General features: G+C 44.8%; 1 protein-coding gene across 10 annotated transcripts in view; it reads right to left on the reverse strand.

Annotated features, from left to right (window-relative positions):
• The window catches only part of eif4g1a (eukaryotic translation initiation factor 4 gamma, 1a), a 55,781-nt gene extending 38,243 nt beyond the window's left edge, over positions 1-17,538 (reverse strand). For 5 of the 10 annotated variants that reach the window (XM_088612289.1, XM_088612258.1, XM_088612247.1 and 2 more), the window contains exons 1-3: positions 16,960-17,377; positions 1,490-1,571; positions 495-612 (exon numbers count right to left, since the gene is read on the reverse strand). In XM_088612289.1, coding sequence (XP_088468415.1) covers positions 495-569 — 75 coding nt within the window. In that variant the 5' untranslated portion in view covers positions 570-612; positions 1,490-1,571; positions 16,960-17,377. The other 5 variants (XM_088612182.1, XM_088612219.1, XM_088612192.1 and 2 more) reach the window with 5 other exon arrangements.
• Between the last annotated feature and the right edge of the window lie 2,464 nt (positions 17,539-20,002).

Consider the following 20,002-nt stretch of genomic DNA (forward strand, 5'->3'; position numbering starts at 1 on the left):
TATCAGAGGCAACCAATGAGTGTGGGCATAAATCTCTTCCTAAAGATCACTGAGATCCGTACACCTGCTATCACCTGCTGTATTGAGAACAAACCTTTCAAAGAGTGTAAACACCCTAAAAATGGAAAACAGACAATGGAGCTGCGAATCAGTCTTCACCTTTTAAAGCATGGCTTTGAAATGTGGGAAGAAATGCAATGGGGAAAAGGCCTCTGAACGTGGGCAAATGATACCACCCCAGACATCAGTCAGAATCAAACAGGACACAGGGGCTGTGAAGCAGCATCACAAATCACCTTACAGTCTGAGATTCTGTAAGGACCAACAAACATCCAGTGCTAGTTCCTAACATATTAGCCAATGAATCCTAACTCCAAGATTGTATATACAAATACTTAAAATAAGGTAACAAGCATTAAATATTCAGTGCCTGCTGCTGGCTCATGCACCAACGCTGATGTATTAGGTCTGCCCTGGATGAAGTGTACAGTTACCTGAGAAAGGCCAGGAGAGGGGGCGGGATGGGGGACTGTGGGGGGTCCTGCTATAGGCTGTGGTGCTTTATTCATTTCATGTGGTGCTGCATAGGGAGCCTCAGACCTGCGTGGAAACCTACAGGGAAAGAGAAAAAGGAAAAATAGTCCCCTTTAAAAATGTTTTAGAAAGCTCACTTGTGTAGCACATTCAGAACAGATGTAGAACTCTAAAGAGTAATAACCATAGATAATCATGATGCAATAATTCATTCTCTTAAATAAATTAAAAACCGCACTTAACTATGAGGTTTCACCATTTTCAGTCAATAAAATCTAACCCTGCTTTATAATGTTCCAGTATTACCATATCAGTATGCATTTACTATATTGGCAGAAGAATGTGAAGTGGTGTGGATCTGCACCTGTGGCTGGAAGGTTGCCAGTTCATATCCCTACTTTTTTGGGCACCTGAGCAAGGCCCTTAACCCCAACTGCACCAGGGGTGCCATATAAATGGCTGACCCTGCGCTCTGACCCCAAGCTTCTCTCCCTGTATATCACATGGAGAGCAAGTTGGGGTATGTAAAAAAGACAAATTCCTAATACAAGACATTGTATATGGCCAATAAAGTGATCTTATCTTATGTCTGACAAAATCCATGAATACTGAATCAGGAATTCCTTAATGTCAGAAAACAGAGATTTCACACTCTTACTGTAAAATGTATTACATACTCTCATAAAAGCAGCAGATTTAAGGCTAATTAAAAATGTTTTCAGATGAATGCAGATTTGTTCTTCCAAGTGTCCTGTGTCACTATTAGTTCATCAGCAAAAGAAAATACTGTACAAATACAAACAGGAACTCTAGAGCTCATTACTGTGGTTTACCAACCTAACAAGAACCACCCTCAAAGAATCTGGTCTTGTGAGAGCAAATCAGAACACAGTCATCCTTTGCAATCTTGGGAGAAAAAAATAATGGAAGGAAACAGGTTCAGAAATTCACTTACAACCTGGAACGTAGAAGCTCCCACAGCTGGGGATTGCGGGCAGAGGAGGTGGGCCAACGCTGGGATCTCTCTTCTGGTCACCCTGGAAGACAGCAGTGCAGCAGTGTTAGAGCAGCAGACTTCCTCCATCAGCACCAGCAGCTTCATGTCCACAACAGGTTTGCTGGCAATGAGCTAAAAAGCAATTCAACATCTTCCAGAGTAATTCTTTTAACTTCTACATAAGGCCACACAAGTACCTTGCCATAGGTCATGGTGAATAGTGTGCATTGTGGCATTGTCTAAAAACAAGCTCATTAGCCACAAACTACAACTGTAAAACTGTACTGACAAATGCATGCCCATTTGGATACACTGTCAAATAATTAGGGTTGTGCACAGGTATGAGCAAAGGTACATCTTTCAACCCACAATCATCCAGTCTCACAAGGCATGTAAGAGACAGCAGCTGTTTAATTCGTGCAAAGTGGGGGAAAGGCTGCAGGGTGAAACAGCTGTTCCACAAACCCACTGCTCTTCCTAGTAACTCTCCAGCTAATCTCAACTCACTGAAGCTAAGCAGGTGTGAGCCTGGTCAGTACCTGGATGCGAGACCTCCTGGGGAAAACTAAGGTTGCTGCTGGAAGAGGTTAGAGGGGCCAGCAGAGGGCACTCACCCTGAAGTCTAGGGGTGTTAGACTTCATGAGAATATACTCCCTGCTGGCCCCACTAACACCACTTCCAGCAGCACCCTTAGTTTTTCCCAGGAGGTCTCCCATCCAGGTACTGACCAGGCTCACACCTGCTAAGCTTCAGTGGGTTGCCAGTTGTGAGTTGCAGAGTGATATAGATGCTATACAAGTGCAGTGCGTTGCTCAAGGGTACAAAAGCTACACCCAGTGCCGAACTGGGACCAACAACTTTCCAGTCGCAAATCCAGAGCCCCAACTACAGCTCCACACCACTGTGTACAGACAGAATACAGAGTCAATGATTACAAAAAACAATATACTCCCTCAGGCTACACAGGGATGACACCTGCAGGCTGAACTCGTGTACCTCTATGTAGTTCCCCTGCTGTTGGCCATAAATTACATGGAAACACTTCAACCCATCCCTGAAACACACTGCAGCTCCACCCAACAAATACACATGCAGGATGAGTCTGCCGCTGGGAAAATCTGCTTGGAAAATCCACTGAACGGAGGTGAATGAGCTTAACGGCCTCCAGCCCCATCCCCAAGGCACAAGCATTTACCCTCCCCCACAACAAACAAAGGCAACTTTTAAGACTCTACTGTACGCTAAGGCTTTTCAGCAACTGCTATTTAGGGGCTTTCATTCAGAAAAAAAAGGTTTAGCATCTGAGGGAAACCACTGCCCAGAAAAGCATGCCAATGAGCACGAGCACACCACCCCAGGGCCCACACACAACTGCCAGCATAGTGCAACCCCCACTCCCACTGCAGCCACAAGAGAAAGGAGAGGGGGTATAAACACAGCCTAAGAAGGGCGATGGTTTCTTTCATTGAAACTGAAGCAGCTGCAGTAATACATCAATACAATGTTGGCGTAATGACCCTTTAAGAAGTACACAGCAGAAATAAGTTGCTAAGGCATTGCTTTTACAAAGCTGCGTGGTTTAAGAATTTCTGTACTGTGAAACTATTTCACTGAAAAGTCTTTACGGAAATTGCCGTATCAGGTTCTCCTTTATACAAAAATCAATTTAACTTTCCCAGCAGAGGACACTACATACAGCTTATACAGCAGAATGCCTGCTCAATAGATGGTCAAATGCTTAATTGGGCTCTTCACAACATCCATTTAATGGTGTGAAATTCTGACTTGACCTAATCCAACTAAAACCAAGCTGAATATAAGTGTACACAGGAACAGCTGAACAATGTAACAAACTGAAATTCAGCCTCTTGCTGCCCTTCAGATAGACTTCACTGGAGAAAACTCTGAAGATCTGACCACCTCAGGACAGCAGGTCAACAGAGACAACAAGTCTCTCGACTGTATCGCTGCACCTGCATGCTCTTTCCATTGTTAAAGACTAAAAGGCTTCAATTTCATGTTAATGGGAATTAGCACTGTGCCTCTGACCCCCCCATCACACTGTACTGAAGCCTAACAGCACCCTTTGAGAAGAAAATAATCCAAAGTCCGCCCAGCAACCAGTGGTTCAGAAGATATAACCCGCCCTTCACATATACAGCGTCTCGTCTGTGACAGATACAACTAGGTATGTAAAGGCTGTCCTGCTTCCTTTTAAAGGCAGCTTGTAGAAATCAAGAGCTCTTGGAGAGAAAACTGGAATCTAAACCTTTGGGAATAGAACTCAGTCACCTCTACAGATCTGTCTGAAGGAAAACTAGTTGCATACAGACAAAAAAGTATAAATCTCTATCACACACCACCCCAAATTCCCCAGCTGTTCTGTGGCTAACAGAGCTGCTAAAACACTGTCACAGGCTAGATTAGAACTGAGAGAGGAGGGTCTGGGTGGAGTCACGAGTGTGGACACAGATAATGCCAACATCTACCTCCCTTTCTTCTGTTTTTTTCCTATGAGCTAGATCTTGCTCTTGAATTGCCACACACCTGTCTTCCTCAAGTACTCTACATCTGTCCAGTACTCCAGTCCACCACTGGCCAACACTGTCCTTCACATGAATAGCTCCCTAACTATTGTGTGATCAAATGCCCAGGACCTAACTGAAATCCAATCACATCTTGGAAAAGATTAATTATGTTGCTTCCTGCAGGGAGCGGTCTCTAAAACGAGCTATGCTGTCAAGGGCGAAGTATTAGGACTAATAAACCAGGAGAAGTCCCCTGCAAAACCTAAATAATTTAAATTGTGATTTTTTTTAGAAATGGTATTTGTTGCTTCATGCCTCTGTGTCACCCTTTGACAGCACAAATTTGAAACTGAAGCTGTTTGCATGAGACCGTTTAGATGAGGCTGGCAGGACAGAAAGACATTTCTGAAGTCTGTCATCATGCTGCTTTGAAGCTCAAAACAGCAAAAAAAAAAGTAAACACTCCTCCTTACAAAACATTTTAAAAGAACAACTTGAAACACTAGAATCCTACTTAAGTTGAAAACCACAACAGTTCCCAAATGTTTTCCTTGTGAGGAAACAGTACAGCAATAAAAAGCATCCTGCAAGTCTTTCCAGACACCAATTTAAAACTTGCTATAATGAGATAAAGTTTTTCCTGCTGACTTTGTAACATTACCAGGGTTTCCATTTTCAAAAACCAGGGTGAAAAAGCACGAGATGTTTCAGGATTAAGCACTAGCGCATCTTAAGATTTCATTTTTGGGTATCGCTGCAGGACATCATGGAATACCTTTTTCGGCGTTGACAGGGGCAGCTAGAACATCATCTCACTCCCTCAGGTGAGCTCCTTTTCCTCCAGCTGGAGCCTCATCCCGACAGTGTTTAATCACACATCCACTGAGCAGGACACAAGCCACTTTTGTTCCAAAAGAGGACATTGCAGCTCTAGCGCTCATTTGAAAACTATCCCTCGCTATGCTAGGCAAGGGCAGCCAACAGAATGTAAAATCCAACTCCAAGTCCCAACTACCCATGGGAAGACGCAACAAAACCTGCCTACAGCATTTAGACTACTGTAGTCTCTCATGGGGGTCATGCCCCCAGTCCCTACAAAGCAACTCACAGAGAGGCTGCAATATCAGGAGGGCACCCTCCCACAATCTTCTCTAATGCACCATAGAGAACAGACATGCTCGGCAGACACGATCCACCCGACATGCCAAGCATGATTGCTCTCTGCGGTGCGGGGATTTGATTCTCCACGCGATAATTTAGGGGAACATCACATCATGACAAGCGGCATCTGTACAACTGCAAAGCTGAATCCACACTAGGCTACTGCTGCCGACCGGAAGTGTCCGTCAAAGCCACTCAAGGGGCAAGACTGCTAAAGAAACCTGATATTCATACTGTTACGATTAAGTTTTCTTACTTTTATTTTGTCTGTAGACTTACTCTGAGAAAGAATTAACAAAATATGAATCAGAAAACTAGCTACCAATTCTGTCAAGGAAAGTGATTACAGAAAACACTGCAGGGAATAACTATCTGTATAATCACACTCTGAAGGAAAGCAGTGTCGCCCCCTCCCCCCCCCCCATCAGAGCTGTCCTACACTCAGGCTACACAGCTGCCAGTTCACCCTGGGCAGAAGGCCAGGAGAACCAACTCCCAATCATCCAGGGGTGCAGGAAACCTCTGCACCCACAATGGCCTGAAATCCATGATCAGAAGTGTCCATTTCCTAAGAGGCATTCTAACAGGATTCCCAGGAATTCCGAGGTAAGCCACAAAATGTTTCATGCTTTCATGAGAAAAGGCTTCTGAAATAAGTACACCCAATTTTTGCCCATCCCTAGACCAGCAAAGATTCTTAGATGTTGGTAGCATATCTCGACAGGTCTACACTCATACTTACTTTCAAAACTCCCCATCCAGTCTGGCCCTAGCAGACCTACTTTTAATGGGCTTTAAAGCCTTCACACATTTTAACATGATCAAGAACATGAGAATTTCGTGAAGTGCAAGAAAAGTAGAACTGTTATTGATGCCTGCTGAAAAATAAGCAAGCACCAACAGATCAAGAACTAGGAACTTTTAGGCACTTAAATTACCAACAGCTTCCAGAGGGTTATTCAGAAAATAAGGATGAGCATATTCACTCTACATGCACAGCATACAGACTTGACATATTTCAGCCTCTCCTAACTCAAACCCTAAATTATAGCATGCCTGAGCAAGACGATACACAGACAGGAAACAGGAGTGACCTTTAGAGTACATTTCTTTATCTTAACTGGACAATCCCCATGACTTGATCAGAGTCAGTTCAGATGCTCTAAGCAGAGATGGTGTCTGCAACACCAAAACCTCTGGTGAAACCCAACAACTCCACCAAACACCCTCTATCAATTAATCTTCAGGTTGAAAAATGAGAGGCAGACATTTGGTCCATTATGCTCATCCACATGTCAGTAGTGTATTGATTCCAGAACCCTGTAGAGTCTTCTTGAATGACCTTAGTGATTCAGCACACTTAACATGACTGGGCAGTTTGTCCCATCTCTCATGGGATTAACACTGACTACAAAAGCCAGGTTTCATATGGCCACAGAACAAGGAGGACCTCAGCTGCACTAACTGGGACTGCAAACAATCAGAGGTCACAGAATGACCCAGCACTGTATTACCCTAGCAGATGGCTTCCTTTAAAATGACTCCTCCTATCCTTTTCATTCTCTATAGGTCTAAATTTCCTACAGAATAAAAGAAGCTGACCTAATCAAAGATAGATTTCTACTTGTATCTCGCTGACTGAGCCTTTCAATAATTCAATAAACACTACATACTTCAGGCTTTTGGACAGGGAACTGGACAAAGGAGGTAAGTCTGATAATTGTAATCAAGCTCTGATTATCACACAGCTCAGGCGGGGAGGGGTGGGGGATTAAGGAGTCTAATCTATATTGATCTGTTTATGAAAGAGCAGCATCCTCCCCAGCAACTAGATCAGGGGACTCCTCACCTAAAGCTACAACAAGCACAAAACAACCCAAAGTCCACATGATAGCCATGAGTCAGCCGCATATGATTCAGTGAGGTGCTGCTGTGAAGGACAGAGCTGAGCACTAAGGTCCGAGAGGAACAGTCTCCAGTAGAGGCTGGAGTAAACAGTGCTGCAGTCTCCCAGTCACATGCCACAGTGTCACTGCAACACATCTTTGGGACATATCCCAAACGGGGACAAGCAAGTGCATTATGTGCAGCTCTTATTAATAAAATTATTCTCATCAGAACTTCAAAGCACTGGCTTATTAGAGTGGACGATTTATTAGACTGAGTCATGATAAGTCTTCCAAGGTAAAAAGACAACATGTAGAAAGCATTAACTCCTGCATACAGAAGGAAAGGGGAAGAGTGAAACGTATCTAGGTTAATGCATAAACACCTTATGTAAATATACAGCCAGCTGTGGCAGCACCATAGGCACACAGCAGATATGTATGCACCCCCTTCACTGCAACAACATTTTCTGCAGAAGATTATCTCTACAACTGAGTCACAGGTCACCACACACTTACCTAGGGAGAGGAGCAGTACAAACAGGTAGAACTGCAAAGCTTGGCTCCAAACTGGGAACTGCTCCATTTCCAGTGGAATCTCCTTTAAGATCCTACTGTTGCAAACTAAGCTGCTGACAATCACAAATGGCTGCACACCCAGATATGTCACTGTTAATGCTACTTTTTAAAAGGCAGCATCTGTACAGCAGTATACCACATCAATTCTCTGCTTAAAAGCTATTTCAGACTCCCTTTCCTCTGTTAAGCACTCAGAACTGAAGGTTACAAACGAGACAAAGCCAGCCAGCACATCCTGCTCCTTAACTCACTGCACTGACCCCTTATCGACCTGTTGAAAGTGAGGTTCTGCTGGACTGTAAATGCCTAGGGAAAACTGGGGGAGGAAGAGATGGAGAAACCAGGCAGCCTGCGCCTTTTAAAGGCGTTGCAGTTGTATGTCGCGAGGCTGGGAGGCAGAAGCCCAGAGAGAAAGTTTGTGCTGAGTGGGCACAGCAGGGGCTGGGGGAGGGACCACATCTGCCTGCTCACCACACTGCCCATTCACAGGGACTGCTAACGGACAGAGGGGGAGGGAAGAGAGGAGTAGTTCCAAACAGCTGCCTCATCTGCACATTTTGTCCAGGCTGCTCCTAATGTTGATGCTGAACCAAATGTACACCACTAGCTGCCTTCCCCCAACAATATCTACAGACAACCTACACACACACAAATTGACATGTACCCTGCCACACAATGAGAACAAACTCCCCACAAATACCTGCACACCACTAAACACAAGATAGCAACTATCAGAACCGGAACAGGCCACCTTGCAGAAAGAATTTCAGGCCTTGGAACGACCAAGTGCCCTGCACAGGAACAGACTGCAGCTTGCAGAGCTCAGCATGTTGACAGCACACAGCAGGCACTGCAACCCACAGCCTCTCAGACAACACCGATTCCCTGTCAGTAAAGAAAAACTGCTCCCTGACAGCAAACCGTCCTCTACAACATCACAGCAGGGCTGAGACAGCATGCCAAATACACAGCACTGGCAGAACGGCTCCCCTACATGTATATTTTAAAGTGTGAACTAACAGGAAAAAAGAACAATCGGAGATCTGCTAGGCTCTACTTAGGGATACACAACTTGCAACTATGACTAGCATGCAAAGCACATCACTACTGAAAACACAAGCCACAAACAGTGTCACAATCACCTGAACGCATGACAGCTTGTCAAAACAATGCAAAAAAATACACCCAGTCCTTAGTCTGCAATCTGTGTCCTCAGCCCCTTTTCATTTCAGCAGAGCTCCACAGAAAACATCCTTCATACCAAGCCACTCTGCTGTGCTGACACACCCCACCCTCTACTGCACTGCCTACAAGAGCCGTAATTTTTCATTATTTTCTGATGGCTTCCGTTGCTTCCGAGAGCCACTTCTGTCTGCGAGACACAGGCACAAATGAGCAAAGACAGCCACATACACCCCCACCCCCCAACACACGCACACACCAACATACACAAGCCTCGCTTTCTTTTTAAAGAAACACAGTCGAGCCCTTACCCTAACGATCACTTCCAAACCCCTTTCAGTGCAGGCCTGGCAGGCTTCTGCAGACCGACAGAGGCATGGTGAGGGTGCCGGACAGGGGCACGCCCTGCCCTGGAAGAACCCGAGGAGATTCCCATGCCCTTTCTGGCTGGGGGCATTGCCCAAACATGGCCAGGCCCTACGGTAGTACAGTACAGTGATCAGGAGTGGGGGGCCTTGCAGGAGCGCACAGACAGGCAGGCAGGCAGGCAGCCCTCCCCTCTCGCTCAGGATGCTGGGGGAGAGCAGGACAGCACACGTGGAAGCTGCCGATATCTGATCGCAGGCTCAGTGCTGCACTGCAGACTCACAGAGAGAGAGAGAGGGAGAGAGAGGGATGGGGGGAAAGGAGGCGGAAAGAAAGAAGGGAGCGGGGGGAGGGAGCTAGACATGCGAGAACAGAATCCACACCCACCAGCTCCAGGGGAGGAAGACATTTGAGCAGACCACATTCACACATTACACATGCTCAACACGCACGTACATACAGATGCCAATACGCTGTGCATCGCCCTGCGACACAGGACTCCAACCACACCACTCCAGTGCTTCATGTGCAGGGAGTGGGCAGAAATATTTCCAAAATATTTCAGGAAAATGCTGCTAAGGGATTGAGCAGTCCATGTCATCAACATGTGGTGGGAAAACTTCAGATCCATGAAAGCATGCAGCCAAAGGATTTCTGTTCCTCACACAGACGCGGCACTCCAAACACAAGGAAATCACAGTAACGGTTGAAATTTGTGAAATATCCAAAGAAAGTATTTTAAAACCCCCGACTTAATCCACCTGTGTGCCCGAAATTAAGAGAAACAGTTGGCATGGCTAGGTTCGGTAATCAGTCAGGGAGGTCCTGCATCCTTGTGTATCCAATTAGGTCAACAAACATGCCAATTTGATCAAATTACAGTTTTATCACAAGAAGCTGTTAAAAGTGTGCTCAACAAACAGAACCAGAAAATGAATTCTTCCCCGTTCTCTCTCTCAGCAGGTGGATCAGTTTAATCACCCGCCAACCGGAGAGAGTGCTCCTTAAATCAATACAGGGCCTCACAGCTGCTCCTCTCACCCGCTCCAGGTTATTCCAACCCCCCTGCCAGAACACCCACTGGGGATAAGCAAGCCACACCATGCAGCTCTCTCTACGCTGCTGAGCTGGCGCCCCTGCTGGCTGGGAGTGCATGTGCTCGAAGTGTTGCAGTGACAGTCTGGGGGACAGCACAGCCTGCGTCGCACAGGACACAAGAGGACAACCCCTCTTTTGTGTTTCTCCTGTGGGCTGCAGTGCAAGCAGAATGGCAAATCATTTTTTCTACTAACACTGAGGCAGCAAACACTCCCGCAAAAACTGAAGACCTTAATTCAAATGAAAGGCACTTTCTGGTTTAAATACATATAAATAAAATTAACACCTGGGTCAGGGACTGAAAACTGGTGGCTGGCTTATTTTAATCAATCAGGACACTGTGCAGTTTCTAATGAAATATCACACCATCAAGAAACCCGGAAAACCACAAACGCTTTCTGGGCTTCAATTGCTCAATGAATGTGGCAATGCAGGAGGATGGTTTGGTCAAGGCATTCTTTGGAAGTTTTAGCCCTGAAAGTTAATGACACGGCTTTTTGCAGGTATTGCGTGACTGTACTGTTCCCACCCCTCTCTGATGGCATTCCACCCTCTTCGCCCGCACTACACCGCAGTCCTGTCCCAAGCTGCATATCTTCAAACTAGAAATTACAAAGGAAGTTTGATATGGTTGATTTGAATCTTGCTTTTAGTGTGAAACAAATTTGACAATTTCAGCTTCTCCCATACAGAGATAGCTAAATATTTCTTGCTTTTAGAAAACACTCCATTTCCAGTGGGCAATATGAGAATGACAAGACATCTCCCTGACTGTTCACAGTCTTGCCAAGATGGCTCTGGCACCTGAGTTTCTATACCTCTATTTCAAGCTCAGTTCTTTAAGGAGGATGACAACAAGCTCAATGGGAGTGGAAGTGCAACTGCGTCAGTCAGTTGTGTGCAACTGAACACTGCCACTGAAGAGCTCAGATCCCCCGAAAAACAAGGTATCTTAAGAAATACGAAAGAAAAATCCCCTGCATCTGAAAGATCTGTCAGTGGGTTCTGAAAGCAAATCTCTCATCTTCAAAAGCCTAAGCCAGCTGGCCTGTGGCTTGGGTATCACCAATATATATATATAATATGTTATATGGACAAGAATAAGCAGGGGGTGCTCACCCTGTGATCAGTTCGGGTCCTAATGACCCGGTATAGTGATGGGGACACTATACCGTAAAAAAGTACCGTCCATCGGATGAGATGTAAAACCGAGGTCCAGACTCTGTGGTCATTTAAAATCCCAGTGTATTTCTCAAAAAGAGTAGGGGTGTAGTCCCAGCATCATGGCCAAATTTCCCATTAGCCTTTACCAATCATGGCCTCCTAATAATCCCCATTATAAACTGGCTTCATTACTCCGCTCTCCTCCCCACCGATAGCTGATGCGTGGTGAGCATTCTGGCGCACTATGGCTGCCGTGGCATCATCCAGGTGGATGCTGCACATTGGTAGTGGTGGAGGGGATCCCCATTACCTGTAAAGCTCTTTGAGTGGAGTGTCCAGAAAAGCACTATATAAGTGCAAGCAATTATTATTATTAACCAGTATTAGAACAAGAAACAAGCACCTTGTTTCAAACATTACAATACACTTTTATGCTTCTATTTTTCATTATTTTATATGGCACCTGCCAGTACTATTTTTTTTCCTCAACACATGCTAGTCGCCTTGGATAAGGACAAAGTGGAAAGCTAAGCAACCTTCCCCCACAGACCTCATCCCCCATCCCCTCAAAGCCAGCCTGGAGTGGTTTCCATGGTCATCCCCTCACACAATGAAGTTCCTGCCAGGAATCTGGAGTTGTAAGCCTCTTACATGTGATGCTATCAGAATCTGCCATCTGCTACACCTGTCTGTCAGTGACGATAAGCACATGGATACCAGGGGCGTTGGGCTGGCTGCTGCATTCAAGACAGGTGTACATGCAGCCGTCATATGGAACATACAGGTCACATTCACCGTTAGATACTCATTTACTTGTGTTCCAGTTCTTCTCTGTAACATGTATGAACTCTAAAACAAATACAGCAATGGAGTGAAAGCCATTCTACCCATCTTTCAGATTTTACTTTAAAATCAATTTTAAAGTAAATATTTTACTTTAGATGCCCCACCCCCTAACTATGTAAAGCAAACAGAACATTCCCTATGTTTTTTTTGTTCTGCATGGGAACAGTATTAAAACACATGCATTAAAAATTATTGAAATTCCTCAATATTACACTCATTTAAAAATGACTGGCAAAGTTTCATCTAATAAACCAGACTGACTTGTTTGATTTTATATTCCTTAGCTAAAGCTTACAAATGTGACAGAAGTCTAGCATTTGCAGCCCCACCCCACAGGGAACACAATGTACTGTCTCTGCCTGCTTCATGCCTTGAAATGGGCAGACACCAGCAGCTCCCCGCATTTCTAAATCATTATCAACGGACACGTCTCAGCTTTGAGGCTGAGGCCATTCCCACAAATGACAAAACAAAGAATGCTCATTATTTAACTTGGGAGTGGGGGGCCAGTGTTTTTGCAGGTTCTCATGGTCTGTTCAAAGCCATGGAACCAAAGAAGAGAAGAGGCTGTTATGCTGGTCCCATTAAACCCAAACTCACCTGCTGAGTCATGAAGAGTCGAGCTGGAATGAGAGCATGCAGACATACTGGCCCTAGTGGATCACGACCACTCAGTCCTGATTGAACTCAAGCTTTAAAACAGGGGACTCACACACTGATCCCGCAGTGCCTCGTCTTCTGGGTCTTGCCCTACACCGCGTGGCCAATCAATTAACCTGATTATTTTCTAAATCCCATTTATGGCATTGCCTTAATATACGGAACAATTGATTACACACAACATTTGCATCATTAGAGGCAGTTATCTGTAAATTACCTGAGAACATGGTTGTTGCCATTGTGAAGCTTGTTAACCTAATCATTTCTGCGTGAACATGGGGAAAACGAGACCCAGAAGACACCATGGCCATGCAAGAACTAAGTCTGGAAACTTTTTAAAGCCTGTGGATAAGTCTTTAATTATGTAACACTTCTAGTAATGGTTAAGACCAGATTTCAAATTCTTATACATGCATCAAAAGTGTTTATTACTATTAAGTGTGGTCAGAAAGGGTAAACGCTCACGAATGAAATGGCAATCTAAACTAATTCAATAGGGCTTTGAGCTACATTTTAAAATAACAGAAGACAGGGAGAAAGGAGAGGCATGATCACGACCCTGAGTGCAGCTTGGAGGTAAACTCTGTACTCAATCATCTTTAATATCTCCACGAACACCACCAAACTCAATAAACAATCCCGACTATCGCTTTTTATCACACAATCGATAGACTGATGCACTCTCATCCAGACTACTATGTCTGGAAACGTGAGCTTGACGAAGATGTTTTGCTCGCTAAGACAACAGGGACAGACTAGTGCTCTGGGTTTGAGTGGCATCCATTTTGAACCCAGCCCTAATGCACATTCCTCCAGATCTCTGCATGCACGTCTTGTCGGTCAAATGACTTCGGGTAGAACATTTTTTTTTCCTGCAGCAACACCTGTGTGTACTCCTCGGGTTACACGGCGAAGTCTCCTCAACGTGTACTTTGCGTTTAAGTACTACTTCAGAACATGCACAAATCATGCCCTACCTACGAGAAACTGCAACATACAGCTACAGGGGGTTTATCTCCGAAATAAAGTCTAACGATTAAATGCACATTTTTTTACAACGTATGCATATTGCACCTCGATGCATTATCGACTTACTCTGCATTAAAAAATGGTCAAAGCGTTCGGCAGCACAATGCTTCGCAAATAACTCTTCTCGGGCGCCTTGGCAGGCCGGTAGAAAAAAAAAGCGAGTCGCAGCAGTCAAAGTGGTGTTATTTTTGACGGGAACCTAGGTGTTAAACGTTAACGTAGGCCCCGCTGGGTTCAAATGGGTGCGACATTACAGCGTGCCGTTAATTCTGTGCAGCGCCATGCTGCTTCTCCTGCTCCCTTCTGCCTCAGCTCCCGGTGCACCACGTGGTTCCTGCTCAGAGCGCGCAGAGCTGCCGGCTTCTGCCCAGGTCTCCAAACGCGCGCACGCACACCCCGTGTCATTCAGAGCCGCTCAGGCTTCACACATTAAATAAACCGACCGTATAACCACATCAAATGACGCCTCCTGGCTCCCACCCTAGTCGGGTGGGACACCGTACATGTCGAAGTGGCCCGTTTCCCATTTATATCACTATCACATGCCGAACTAAGTTGAAATACGCGAGTTTTTCACGACCTTACTATGTAGGCCTTGAACGCTGCTCTCTCTCTCACCAGGACGGCAGTGTTACAACGTGTCGTTTTCACTCGCCAAAAATACACCCCGGGAAATGTCTATATCTGCTACCCAAACTGTGTAAGGATCCACAGCCTTGATAAACTTCTCTTCATACGCCAAATGCGATTTCGTTTCGCTTAATTCGGTGAATTTACGGTAATGAAACAACTAACCTACCTCTTGGATTGCAAAACGATTGCAAAATAACAGAGGCCTAAACGGTTTTGTCCAACAACAGGGTCAGTAAAGGTGAGTCCGTTAAGCAATCGTGTCCAGATCCTAAAATGAGAAGTCTAAAAGTTCCGGATTGGTCCCCGCAGTGCCCGGCCTCCCTCTCGGCACACTCAACGTGTCATCCCCCCCATCTCTGCCAGCCATGATGGAAAACTCGACTTTCAGAAAAAAGGGCCCGCTTCAGAAAATAACTCCCCCGTCTCACTCTCGAAACCAACTCCACAAAAACAAACAAGGCTCGAACTCGGGGGATAAGGGTGGTTGTGAGCCGTATCGATATCGTAATGCCATTTAGAAAGACGTATACAGGTCTCTCCATACGCGGTACGTGTCACTATTTCACAGAGAAGGGGAAAGCAATGCGCCACAACTTTAATGACAACTCAGTCGTGTCCGTCTTTTCGCCCCCTAATGCTACTAAAATTAATAATAAGGATAAACACACATACCCGAGCAGATGTATCGTCCTAACACGTTCCCGTTTTTCTCAAACCGAGTGTCATTCAAAACGACTGTAAACATTGCAGCGTACGCACGATAACGCAGACCCCCGGCCGTGCACCCTGTAACGCCAACCGAACGAAAAAACCGGTTCAACCAAGCCCTAAAGTACATTAAACAATGAAAAAGTTCCCACCATCAGAAATGTCAATGCACATTGCGATCAAGGCCACCCTTTGGAAAAAATCGTCTACGAAATAAAAAAACACGTTTTTACCTAGTATAACATGGAAACCGGCAAAACTTAATTTCGACTTCTGAAAAACGTCCAGACACATTTTAAAAAATCGCCAGAAGCGAGGAGACTGGAGGAACTGTGAAGGCCTCGAACTTCCAACCAGATGTACCTATTTATGAGTTTGAAGTCCAATTTAGCGTCCTGAACATTAACTGTAAACAGTAAACACAACAAACCCAATTAAACTCGCTTATCCTCCCACAGCATTTTATTTTTAGAAGAGGACAAAAAATGTCTCGACCTCAAGTGACAAGCAATGCCTTTTAAGTCGAGAAAGGCAGTTTCCCCACTGGCCGATGGAGAGAACGCAGCATTTTTAAAACTTATACCCACCCTTTAAAAAAAACACCGATCCCTTAAAAAATTTCGAAAACACTGACTCATCTACCCGTTTAAAGTACGTGTCCAAGCAGTAGGAGGAAGCCGGTTCTCTAAAGTCACGCTGTCTCTCTCAGCCGAGCATATGGTAGGTCGGTCCTCCCAATCAGCGCTCAACAGGGGCAAATCGACTTTTCACTCCCGGCGCAAAACTTAACAATAAGGTCCGACTCCAAACTACTCAAAGATTATATCTCAATCCCTCTGCTTCAGTGGTTTGCCTCCCCTTCCCACCATATTTTACAAGAAGCAGCCGAGCTTCACCGAACTATGAAGGGCCTGGGCTCCCATCGAGGGGGCCTAGCGTAGCAACCCCATCTGCGTGAATGCACGCAGTCCAAAAGACAGTGATCTTGTTTAAAAACACGCAGCGATTTGAATCTAACAAATAATCACCAAGAAGAGATTCCGTGACACAGGCCGGCGAGGCATCATTATAAACCCCAAGCATTACGGAGTATAAATCCCGACATTTCCATTTATTTTCATTATAAATAATTAAAAAGCTTGGGGCCTACCCCGAGTCGGGCTCCAGTATTGTGGCACTGCAACCCAATGATATTCTTGCTTCACAAGCGAAAAAGTAATACGGGCTCTCCCAGCTACATTTTAACTACACTGTCTCCGGGATACTGGGAAAAAATGCGTCTACATAACGGCCAATCCGGTTGTGAAAACGTTTCTGCAGAAGTCAATTTTAAAGAGATCGGGTTTGCCAACTCCCGACAAACAGCTTACGCGAAAACACGGTCCAGAAATGCCAGTTCTGTCCAAAATGCACACAGAAGGCAACTCGATTCACCCACCCGTCAGCAGCAAAACAGGTCCGAAATACATAAAAGAACCGAGCCCCCCAAACAGAGACTTAACGGTTTTACTGCCGGAATGAAACCACTATTTAAACAGCTATTCCCAGGGAAAAAAAAGAAGAAAATAAAACCCAGAGACTGCTTACCTAAAGTGAATAAAGGACATGCAGAGAGGGGACAGAACAAGGGCTCACAGAGAAAAGATCTTTTCTGTCTCCGTACTTCGTCCGTTTCTATTCACTTTTTCCCCCAAACCTATAAATCGCTTCTTCGGCTCCAGTTCCAAGGGAAAGAGGGTGTCCTAACCTTTTTTTGGGGGGAAAGGGGGGCTGCTGATCTAGGCGAGAAGTGTGTTTTAAATCCCCTGGAAGCATACGAGAAAAACAAAAAAAGGAGAAATCAAATAAATCAATACTGCTTTAAATATATCTTATTGGGTGAGCATGTGTCCCGAATGAGAGCTTCTGTGCCGGAGCTCCATGTTTAAAGCGCAGATGCACACGGATTGACGGCAATGTGTCCACACGATACAGATTTAGCAAAGAGTGAAGTGAAGAGCCATATCATTACCTTTCTCTCCTTGAGTCCGCAAAGCCGGACGGAGCCTCACGGAAACCGTGAGAGACTTCCGGGTTAATTACAATGGGAATCCTCACACTCTTGTCATGTGACTAGGGCGGCAGGAATTCTTCACCCTCGTCATGTGACCTGAGACTGCCAATCGTTCCAATAAGAAAAATGCTTTTTAGAGAATAAACAAAGTTGTTTTTTGTCACTTGCTCAAGAACGATACGTGGCATTACCTGACCATGTGCAAGCAAGCCTGCGAGATTTGGGCAGGTTCATTGTTGAATGTGACCTCACAGAAAAGGTCATAATAGCATCTAGACTTGCTGGGTCTTTTTTGCAAGGGTGGGTGGGGCTGTGTAGCAACTGTTGCAAACACATAGATTTTCCTAATGCAACAGAGTGGGCAGCCTTCAGTGTCTGAGGGGTCAATGTAACTATTGATACTGAAACTTATTTTAAATCACGGACTGTGTCTGAATGTTTTCAGTGGAACCTCATTTTGTCTCTCCACAGAAAGGTACTTAAATCAGGGAGGTTAACTGAGGTTTAACGTGTAGTGACCAGAAGAAATAGCTGCTTCTGGCTTGTTCACTATTAGTCATGATATCCCCTTTTCCTTTTCCTATATTTTTGAGAGTCATAACCCTCAGGAACTCATCTATACTGCATATAATATAGAAGAGTAGCTGGTGGGCAGAGCTGCAGCTAGAATTGATTATACAACTAATGAATGCACCAGTAGAATGAATTCTGAAGTTTACAGAAACATTGAATCTGATTTTAAAGAAGAAAATACTGCCATACTTACTCGCCAGTGCTATACCATGAGCAGTTCAACAATGATCCAAAGCATCCAGCCAACGCAACCAAGGTCTTGGTTGAAGATCCAGGTTGAAATCCAGTTGTGCACGCATTTTGCAAGTCAGAACACTGACTCTGAGTTACTACAGCAAAGTATCTAAAATATTTCAACAAACGAGTTTGGTGAGATCAGAGGTTTGCGGACACCATGCAGTTATTGCCTCAGAAGAGTATACAATCCAATACTGAATTTTACACCCTACACTTCACACCAAGTGAATGTGTCTCAGTTCTTATGGTTACTTGAAACCATTGGTTGATCACGTGTCACACCTGACACCACAGAAGAGCAAAACCTGAGTGCAGGCTTTCTATATCCACTATATTTCTAAATAAAAGCAACACAAAAATGTGCTTTTCCTCACCAGGAATTGCTTTTCCTTGAAATGTGATAAGCACATTCACAATTTGTAACGCAGTGGAATGACCACCTTCAGTTGACAGTGTGGTGACAGTGGAGCACAACAATGCACTGCCTTTTTAAAAAGCATCAAATTTATGCTTTTCACACTGATGATTAAAGTGTTTGGGCCAGCAGAAATAGCTGGAGGTGACTTATCTACTGCTAGTCACAGCATCCCCTTCTCTCCATCTGTTATCTCGGGTGGGTAGCTGCGTCAGCATGCGTAGGCTGCAAAGGAACAAGTGATAGGTTTATTCCATGCTGGAAAAAAGAAGAAAGAAACCACGTTTCAGCCGTGGAGCCTTCTTCTGACAGCAGAAGAAGGCTCCACGGCCGAAACGTTGTTTTCTTTCATCTGTTATCTTGTCTGTGCTGACCAATGTAGCCAATTTTTACCAGTGCGATTTTAGTTAAACTGAAGAAAAACTAACCTCAAAATTTATTAAATGAAAGTATGTTACTGACTAAAGAGCAACTGTTCTTTGGGTTCAGAAGATTCATTTTCATCTCCTATATTTTCCGAATGCTAAATTACCATAACAGCATATAATGAGTGTGTCGTAGTAGCGTGGTGGTTAGCACTGCTGCCTTGCAGCTCCTGGTTCCAGGGTTTGCTCCTGGCTTGGGGTGATTCCGTGTGAAGTCTGCATTTCTCCTAGTTGCCCTGTTGGATTACTCCAGGTGATCCTGTTTACTCTCGCAGCCCAGAGACGTGCTGCCTATGTTAACTGGCATCTCTAAGCAGTCCTAGTGTTTGTGAGTACGATGGACTGGTGATCCTAAGATAAAAATGCACTAACCCTAATAATGCTAAGCTACGGAAAAAAGCACCAATATGATTTTGGGTTCACAAAGCAAACAGAAGACATGGTTACACACAAACTTAGTTTTTAGTTACAGGCCTCCCTATGACTTCAGGTGCTGTTGAAGGAGCACTATTCCAACTATTTGCAATGAGCAAAATGATAGAGCTTTAAATGTTTAGGTTTCTTTAGTGTCAGTGTAGAGTAATTTGTTAAAAGCTGGGGGTTGTAGAGAGGATTTCGTAAACTGGCAGGCCAGAAAATGTTCTTTACCAACAGCAGCTTCTGTGCAGGCCAACAGGTTTGTCTCCTCAGTCACAGAACAGAGACATAGGCTCAGTCACTGGCACACAATGGTTCAAATCATGCATAAAGGCTAAGAGTCTTCTACCCCCTCACTGCTTTCCACTCAGGGGTACCAGAGTCATGATTCTGACATGTCAGTCAGACAGGAGAAACAACAACAGGACTGGGACACATACATCAATTGATTACAAGTTATAAATGAGAGGAAGCCTTTCAACTCATTTAGGAAACCCCAGCTAGGAAATG

The sequence above is a fragment of the Lepisosteus platostomus genome, chromosome 2 (assembly GCF_059453375.1).
Source record: "Lepisosteus platostomus isolate fLepPlt1 chromosome 2, fLepPlt1.hap1, whole genome shotgun sequence".
Lineage (NCBI taxonomy): Eukaryota > Metazoa > Chordata > Actinopteri > Semionotiformes > Lepisosteidae > Lepisosteus > Lepisosteus platostomus.